The following is a 9,774-nucleotide window of genomic DNA, read 5'->3' on the forward strand; positions in this document are numbered from 1 at the left end:
AGTGTAGTGTAGTGTAGTGTAGTGTAGTGTAGTGTAGTGTAGTGTAGAGTTGGGATGATGTAGACATATTATGGTTCAAGAACTCATGGCACCCCTGTTAACCAGATCTTGCTGTTCATTCCTCCACAATAAGAAAAGGATCAGCACTCAGTCAAGAATGATCTTTTCTGTCCATAAAAACAACTTACTTGTTTTTTCAGGCGGTCAATAACTTCAGGCAGCAGACTCTCCTCCCTCCCCAGCTCTGCTGTGGTCACCATGAAGTCCACGTCGTGACCGAACTCTTTTCCCCTGAAAATAAAGTCTTGTTAAAGTCTGCTCCCAGTTAATCCAAGAAAAATAATATTATCATGAGTCTGGCTGCATTGTGCCATAAAACATCCATTTAGAGTCTGATTAGGTCACAGAATGTCTCGTTTTGATCAGAACAGCAGCAGTGACGACAGATGCAGTAACTCAATGTGACAGGACACCAACAGGAAGTGAGAGAGCAGAGAACTCTATGAGGACAATACTCCGAGCTTCTACCTGGCAGCTAAATCAGTTACAGTTTTCACATCAATGAGGAAATAAAACATTACGTTTTAACACAGCCTTTAACAAAAAAGTTCATTTCCAACATTTAATGCAAACTAGTTTGTGTTTTAAGAGTTAATACGTGTTTTACTCCAATGAAATCCTCCTTACATGTGACGTGTGTAATCCTCACTGATGGATATAAGTGAAGGAATTCATTTATGAATTAACAGAATCACACCAGTCAGCTGTAGTGGCTGTGAGGAGAAATTAAACATACGGCACCAGACGAAGGTCGAGGAAGTAATTGAATAATCTGGATTTGATATAAACAAAGTTTATAAACAAGTCTGAGCAGGACGACATCGACTCAACGCAGCAGAGCAAGAATAAAGTTTGGACGAAAAGCAGCTGAAGACGTGTTTATAATGTGGAGGGAAAAGAAGTTAGCAAAGGCTAATAGGTCAAATAAAATCTGGTGTTTAGGGAGCAGCGCTAACTGAAAAAACACAAGATATTAAAAACATGACGTCTAATATCAAAGTCCAACTGCTCCTCCTCATGGAATGGACCCAGCTGAGGTGGTTCAGGCATTCAATCAGGACAAAGCCTCCAAACAGTGACTCTAAACACCAACGGTTTGTTGCATCCATCCATCATCTTGTTCTGGACTCAGGTCTCAGGGCAGCATCTTGAGCAGGGAGGTCCAGTCATCTCTCTCCACAACCACCTCTTCCAGCTCTTCTGGGAGGAATCCAAGGTGTCCCCAGGACAACCGAGAGACATAGACTCTCCAGCATGTCCTGGGTCTCCTCCCAGTCGGACATACCCGAAGCACCTCCTTGGGAAGGCGCTCAGGGAGCATCCTCACCAGATGAACCACCTCAACTGGCTCCTCGGGATGTGGAGGAGCAGTGGTTCTCCTCTGAGTCTCTCCTGATAACTGAACTTCTCACCCTGTCTCTGAGGGAGAGTCCAGCTACCCCACAGAGGAAACTCATTTCAACCTCCTGGATCCATGATCTCATTCTTTCAGTCTCTACAGAGTTCATGTCCAGAGGTGAGGGGAGGAACGTAGACCGACCAGTAAACAGAGAGCTTTGTCTTACAGCTCAGCTCCCTCTTCACCACAATGGACCGGCACAGAGTCCACTAGACTGCAGACGCTGCACCAATCCTTCTGTCAATCTCACGCTCCATTCTTCCCTCACTCCTGAACAAAACCCTGAGATACTTGAACTCCTCCACTTGAGGCAGAACCTCACCCTCGACCTGAAGAGAACAATCCACCTTTTCTGACTTGAGGACCATGGTGTCAGATCTGGAGGTGCTGGTTCTCATCCCAACTGCTTCACACTCAGCTGTGAACCGCTGCACTGAAGATCACGGCACGATGACGCCAACAGGACCACATCATCTGCAAAGAGCAGAGATGAATCCTGAGGCCACTGAACTGGACTCCCTCTGCCCCGTGGCTGCACCAAGAAGTTCTGTCCATAAACGTTGTGAAGAGAATTGGAGACAACGAGCAGCTCTGGAGGGTCCGACTCACTGCCAAGAATGTGAATCAAACTCTCGCACCGCTTGTACAGGGGCTGAACAGCCAATAACAACGAGCCCCCAGGCCCATACTCACGGAGCACCCCCCACAGTGTACCCCCAGGAACACGGTCGAAAGACTTCTCCAAGTCCACAAAACACATGAAGACTGGAAGTTGTGGTTTGGTTAAATCTCAGAGTAAAGTTTCCACGGCATCAGGTTTTATATTATTTATATTTTCCAGCATGTGAGCAGATTCCACCAGCATCATTTCCATGTCTGAACCACATTTGACCAATAACAGTTATTGATCATTGATCTTTGTCACCAAATTTGTGACAAACCCAAGAAGTTGTGAGGATCCAACAGTCTGTCGTTTTGTTACTGTCGTTCAAGTGAGTTGACAGGAAAATAGGAGTTTGTGGAAAAAGTGACACGAGCTTTTCAAACTCCACAGATTTGATGGAGAATGTCTCTCTGTAAGCCTTGTAATGGACAGACCACCTGTCAGCTTCGCCAAAAGTCCTGTCATCGTTTTCACACACACACACACACACACACACACACACACACACTTTAACCCACAAAGCCTTTGATAAACAACTACAGAAGTACATTCTAGTGTCACCACTAACTCCAAAGCGAGGCGATGGGGGATGTTTGGGACGACCCGGTGGTACAGAAGCGTCTGCGTCCACGAGCCTTGACGTTTGATCTCGTTTCTCTGCCGCTGGCAAATGACTGATGGCAGTCAGAGCGGGCAGCGTCAGAAGGACGGAGAGAAGCTTTGAATCGCCGAGGGAAGGCTTCAAAAGGTCTCGTGGCTAATTCATGCAGCAGCAATTAGAGCTCTGCAAAACAAGATAATACTGATGGAGATTTTATTTCTCATTTGTAGCAGTGAGCCTGCCCTCGTGGCCACGACAGAAGGACGGTTTGTTTGTTTGTTTGTTTTTTGCTTTAGTCAAAGTCATTTTCATTTTATTCTGTTGGTGCTACAAGGGCATGCTCACTGCCACAAATTGAGAGAGAGAGACTGGAGACCTGTCCAGGGTGTCCCCCATCTCTCACACAGTGATAGCTGAACATGGGCACCAGTGACCCCCACCACCCATAAAGGAAGAAGCAGGTAAAGATGATGGATGGATGATAGATGGATGGATGAATGAATGGATGGATGATGGATGGATGTTTGAAAATGTGACATTTTGTCAGGTTTTATTTTTCTGAGGAGACGACTGGTTGATGTCAACTGTTTTATCAGTAAGTTTAAGAATCTCCTCTGATTCAACAGCCGACAAAATGCATGAAACTAAAATATCTCAAGTGCAAACTGGCCACAAAGACAAAGTATAGAAACAGAAAACAGAAGTCCAACAGAACCAAGGGTGTGTTAGGACTGTTGCTTACATTCTCCAAAACTTCTCTCAACTTCTTGGAGGGTCTCAGTCCTGTTGCTCATTCAAAACTTTTGTACAACAAATGTTCTCTCAAAACAGTCTCCGTGCTTTCCTGGGTGTCTCAAACACGTCTCAGTTTAGTTTCCATAACTTTTAGAGCCATGTTGAAACACACAGGAGTGCTGTATCCAGCTCTGAGAACACCTTAAAGAAAAACTGGTCCAAATCAGCCTCTCTTCAAAGCCGAAATAATGTGCTGATCAGCTCTGCGAGGTGCTGGCCAATATCTTTAACTCCTCCCTCACCCTGGCAACTGTTCCCACCAGCCTGAAGACCACCACCATCATCCCAGTCCCAAAGAGCTCTGCAGTGACTGGTCTGAATGACTACCGGCCAGTAGCCCTCATCCTGATAGTCGCTAAATGCTTTGAAAAACTGGTCATGGTCCACATCAAAACAACATCAACATCAGCGAGGACCCTCACCAGTACGCATACCTCGAAAATCGATCAACAGAAGACGCCATCTCCTCTGTGGTCCACACTGCGCTCACCCACCTGGAGCAGAAGAACTCCGTATGCTCTTTGTGGGCTTCACATCTGCCTTCAACACCATGATCCCCCAAACCCTGATGGACAAACTACTCTCACTAGGACTAAGACCCTTCATTTGGCAGACCCCAGGAGGTTGAGGAACATTAAGTGCCACTAGACTGAGGAACAGCTTCTACCCTGAGACTGTTAGACTCATGAATCTCTAACCAGAATAATCACTGTGGAAAAAATCACTGCAATGCCACTTTGATTGGTGATATGTGCTGCTGCTTATCCATGCTGCTGATTATCCATGCTGCTGATTATCCATGCTGCTGATTATATCATGCTGCTGTATTCATTCGTACCCATCTGCTCACACAGACTCATGTTCGTGCTGCTGTTGTCACGCCATATTGTTGTACATTGTTAATGTTTAGCGTTTATCTTAGTTTATATCTTAGATCCTTATTTACTGTTTCTTTGTACACTTTATGTTTTTGCTATTGTTGGATGTAACCGGGACCCTGTGTATAAAATGTCGTTCCACCTCATGTACCACATGTGATGAAATGACAATAAACCTACTTGAACTTGAACTTGAGCTCGAGAACCACGACTCTGAGGTTTCTTTGTAGTATGAGCGGCTCAGCGCCGAACTGAAGAAGATTTAAACACCTGGCGTGAATTCAGACACTCAACTCTTTCATGGCGTGCGGGAAAATGCTAAATTATTAACAGCTATGCACAAAGCCTATTAAAAATACATGTCTATTTACAAACCTGTGTGGACTACAGACAACACGTATGAATAATACAAATGTGGGAAGTGTTGTTGCTGTTGGAAACACCACCGAGCGTCCGCAGCATCAGAAGCAGCTCGTTAGGACAAAGAGCCAATCAGAGACACCTCACTCCTCTTATCAGCTGTCCCGTCCAAGTCCATGTCCAACACACGAGAGCGAAGTGCTAATCAGACGATGAGGATGAGCAGCGAGTGCCTCTGGGCTTCTCTCTACCAGACGGCTTGTTTCACTCTCCCCTCCTGTGAGCGGATAATAGAGTCGGGTTTAACAATCATGACACCGTGCATTAATCCGATAAGGAATACTTATCTGAGCTGTTCTTCAAGGCAGCAGGAAGCAGACACTTCTGCCCCCTCATCAGTGTCACTTTGAGTTACCTTCCAGACATCCTCGCGTTAAAGAAGACCCACAGAGGGACTTGTAGGCAACACGCTCAAACAAATACAGCGCTCCGTCGATGCTGTGTGAGCCGTTTTACACACCGAAGATGCATTTTCACGCCAGATCTATTTTTAATCCCCCGTCCCTTCAACAGAACTGCTTTTAAGACTTGTCACCCGCCTTCTGCAGCTGTCCTTTCAATAAGGCTGAAGTCAGCGGCGTCAACCTCGCCGTGCTCTCTGAAGAGGATGACAGCACTTGTTTTCTGAAACTTTTGGGAGCAGAGTTGTTGTATTTTTTCTTTTTTTTAGCATCTCGACTTGAGAAAAACGATTTGATAAAGCCAAAAATATCTATTCAAGGAGGCATAGAGTAAATGGGCATTAATTTCCATTTGTGACGAGGGCCATCAGCCACAAAGATGAAGCTAATGAGATGCTCAACATCACGCTGGCATTATGGGTAATTACATTCAGCTCTGACAGGACTTTAGAGGAGAACCTTCTCAGATTGATCCCGCTGAGGAGAACAGGAAGAGTGCTGTGGGTGCAGCTGGCGTCTCAGACACCATCTGAAGTATTTTGGTGTTAACGAGTCTTTAAACGCCGCCTGATACGTTTCAGTCAAGTCTGGAGAAACTGCCTTTCAGCACGATGATGCTAAGCTAAAGAAATTACATTTTTTGTGAAAACTCAGTGTGAACGCTGAGCTCTGAACAAGCGAACAAACTGAAGCGTTGTTGTTGTAGCTAAAACTGTGAAACACAAGCTAAAAGCAGCAAAATGCTAGGTAGCATTCAAGTGACTGAAGCTTCATCCATCCATCCATTATCTTTACCCGCTTATTCCATTTTGGGTCACGGGGGTCGCTGGTGCCCATGTCCAGCGATCACTGTGCGAGGGGCGGGGGACACCCTGGACAGGTCTCCAGTCCATCACAGGGCCACATAGAGACAAACGAGACAAACAACCATTCACTCTCTCACTCACACCTAGGGACAATTTAGAGTTACCAATCAGCCTAACATGCATGTTTTTGTTCTGTGGGAGGAAACTGGAGTACCCGGAGAAAACCCACGCATGCACGGAGAGAACATGCAAACTCCACCCAGAAAGGCCCCTGGACCCGGGTTTGAACCAGGGACCTGCTCGCTGAGAGGCAGCAGCTCTACCAGTTGCACCACCGTGCTGCCCTGACTGAAGCTTAAAAACAGCAAAAAAGACTCTAAACTAAAACTGTCAAATTATAGCTACAGTATTAAATGGCTAACAAAAATGGTAAGATAAAAGCAAAATGCAGCTGAACACTAGCTGAAAGCTAAAAGTATCAAAATTGTAGCTAGAAGCTAAAAGTAGGAAAAAGATTGTGAAAAAGCAACATTAAAAAAAGTTAGCTACAAGTAATAAAGGGCTGTTTAAAAGCTAAAAGTAGCAAAAGGCTAGCTAAATGTAGCAGAATAAAAGCTAAAGGCTAATAAGACAAAAACAGAACCATCAGCTGAAGCAGATCTCAAAAAGAACAATTTTTTCTGAAAGAACTGATGAAAACGTTTGGGAATAAAGGAAAATGTTAGAAAAGTTCCAGAAACCAGAAGTTACGGCACCCATCTCCTGAATGAGCCGAACGTTTCCATGTATGAGCAGCTAAAATACCAAAAAATAAGTAGCTGGATTACAAACAAACGTGTGTACAGCTAAAAAATAACAGGACAACAATAGTTGAAATGTAGAGTTGGTGCGGAGCGTGCGTCACATGGTGTAATGTTTATTTTTGCTTTGATTTTAACTTTGTCTGTTAGGAAAATATCTAATGACTTATTTGACAGATTTTAATTAAACCTTCAGGAAATATGCATTTACAACTCATGAGTCAGCTCCAGTCATGTCTTCAAGAAATACCACACCTTAAACGTGTCTAATAGACTCAAACTGAACAACCGTACGGTTCTTCAAGAAAAGAGGTTTGAAGGCCATCGGCGGAGCGGCTGGAGCTCCATGGAGAGGCGAGCGAGTCCTCGCTGCCAGACTGCCTCTGAATTATTTAGCTGGCGCACGGCTGGTCGTTTTAGCAGCACAGCCGAGCAGAGTGCTCCGTGCTTACTCAGGCACAAAGAGTGCACATCAGAAGCTGCACAAAGACGAGCAACGCAGGGAGGTGTCGGCTTTGAACCAAAAGTTGCTCTCAGCAAGTTGCTTCACAAAAATACTCACCGTGCACTTTGATTCTGACAATGCAGTGCACGAGAGGGACTTCATGACCCGTTTGTTCTTTTAGGACCTCAAACCAGGACACAGGACATGCAGCAGTTACAGTTTTAATGTCAGATTAATGCATTTTTATTAAAAAGTGTAGTATTCTTTGAAGAAATGCACATCGCCTTGAATGCTCCAGTTTTAAATAAAGATTTCCTGCACTCTGCCGGTGCTCAGAATGAAAGCCACCACTGGTGGTCCGGACCCAGACTCACAAGGACCTAAAAATATATTTCAACGTGAACAAACCTGAGCATCAGGGTCGGTGAGGTTACACACGGGGAGCACGATGTAAAGTAAAAAACTGGATTTATTAAATGAACAAAAACAAAAAGCTGACGTGGCAGCAACAACTTACACAACACTGAGGAGAAAACATGAGGAGGACCGAGACCTCTGACAGGGTTGCAGAACAATGAGCTGACAGTGAGGTGGTGACAAAGGATAGTTTAAAATTCAGTGGTTCCCAACCCTGGTCCTTGAGGAACACCATCCTGCATGTTTTAGTTCTTTTCCTGCTTTGACACGCCTGATTTGAATGAATGGATGATTAACGGGCTTCTGCAGAACTTGATGAAGTAATTAAATCATTGAATCAGGTGTGTTGCAGGGAAACAACTAAAACATGCAGGATGGTGTTCCTCAGGGACCAGGCCTGGGAACCACTGGTTTAAATAACAAGCTGGGCGAGAGTGAAAGTGGAAACACCTGGGCTGAACACTGATTGGGAACAGGTGAGGGTGGCAGGCTGAATGGAAGAACACTGGGGATGAATGGAATGTGGCACCAGGAAACAGAAACACAAGAATCTCAAAATGTAAAGAACACAAAACACTAAAAGCTCGTTCAGCATCAAACATTCACACTCCATTTTGGCAGGAAATGCAGTTTCTAGTTAGCAAAGTTGTAGCTAAAAGTAAAAATAGCATAGGGAAACAAAAACATCAAAGGAAGCAGCTTTTTTTAAAGTGATGCTTTTGAAGAAATTGAAGAGAACTCAGTGCAGGTGGGCGGGGAGTTTTGTTTCAAATAAAGTTACATATTTTAAAAAGTATAAATTTGCAAGAATAAAAAGTTTAAGCACATAGTTTCTGAGACGAACATTTTGAAAAGCACAAAGTTCGCACAAGAACAAAATGGACAGAATAAAACTACAGACAAACGAGCGTTGACTCCGTTCCAACAACAGAACTTTTTTTTAAATTTCATCTGAAACACCCACACTGACCAACCCTGTACCTGCGGAAGCCACCTGTCAGCGTTAGCGTGACGTCCGGTGAGATCCCGTGGATGACCTCGTCGATAATGGTCCCCACGGCCCGGGCCTCGGCCTTACTGACAGCCCTGGAGATGTCTCCATGATGCAGGAAACCTGCAGGGAAACATGCAGCCGTCAGTCAAAGGCGTCAGCTGAGGGGAAGAACTGTGATGTGTTCTGCTGGCTGACAGAAGCTGACGAACTGCGGGCGCTCCAGGCGTACAGTATCTACTCTTCTTAATTATAATTGATGCGTTGATGATTATCTCATTTCATGCCTTTTCTCCCGTCTTTGTCCCACATAAAAAGCCGTAATTCCCTTTTCTTTTCCACGCATGAACAGAGATGCACATCCAATTAATTACCAAACTTTAATGATTTTTTTGTCTGCACAGCAGAAAAATTAATGGGATGACTCTTGTTCCTGCTGTGTAAAGATTTACAAAGTAGAGCTGGAGAGATTAGAGTCCAAAGACATTTTTCCATTTCAGAGCGCTGCATTCAGAGTTGTGAGTGATGGATTTTGACCGGTCTGGCAGACGTGTCTGTCAGCATAATAAACCTCTGGATGGAGTTAGAAACGAGCAGCAGCCCGTGAACTCTGCAGTGTAACAAAATAAAAGCACGGCAGCACTTCATTTAACCTCACATGCACCGGTACTTTAAGAAAACTGCTTTGGCCAGAGCTGAAGTTGACGTCTGCGCGACCGCTTCTGTCCCTGTGGAGGCTCTGAGTTTCTGCACGGGCCTCAAGTTACAGAGCTCAGCAAAGAAACACATTCAGCACCTCTTCTGGGCTCAGGACAGCTGTGGTACAATACAGCTGTGGTACAATACAGCTGTGGTTCAGTACAGCTGTGGCTCCGTACAGCTGTGGTACAGTACAGCTGTGGTACAATACAGCTGTGGTACAATACAGCTGTGGTTCAGTACAGCTGTGGTACAGTACAGCTGTGGCTCAATACAGTTGTGGCTCAATACAGCTGTGGTACAGTACAGCTGTGGCTCAATACAGCTGTGGTTGAATACAGCTGTGGCTCCGTACAGCTGTGGCTCAATACAGTTGTGATCCAATACAGCTGTGGTAC

The 9,774-nt window shown here is 44.9% G+C and overlaps 1 protein-coding gene across 1 annotated transcript in view; it reads right to left on the reverse strand.

The window, feature by feature from the left end:
- dntt (deoxynucleotidyltransferase, terminal) overlaps positions 1–9,774 on the reverse strand; it is a 95,486-nt gene that overhangs the window by 46,274 nt on the left and 39,438 nt on the right. The window contains exons 5-6 of the mRNA XM_037688217.1: positions 8,668–8,800; positions 189–291 (exon numbers count right to left, since the gene is read on the reverse strand). Coding sequence (XP_037544145.1) covers positions 189–291; positions 8,668–8,800 — 236 coding nt within the window. The remainder of the gene's footprint in view (positions 1–188; positions 292–8,667; positions 8,801–9,774) is intronic.

Source organism: Nematolebias whitei, chromosome 1 (assembly GCF_014905685.2).
Source record: "Nematolebias whitei isolate Nwh7 chromosome 1, NemWhi1, whole genome shotgun sequence".
Classification (NCBI taxonomy): domain Eukaryota; kingdom Metazoa; phylum Chordata; class Actinopteri; order Cyprinodontiformes; family Rivulidae; genus Nematolebias; species Nematolebias whitei.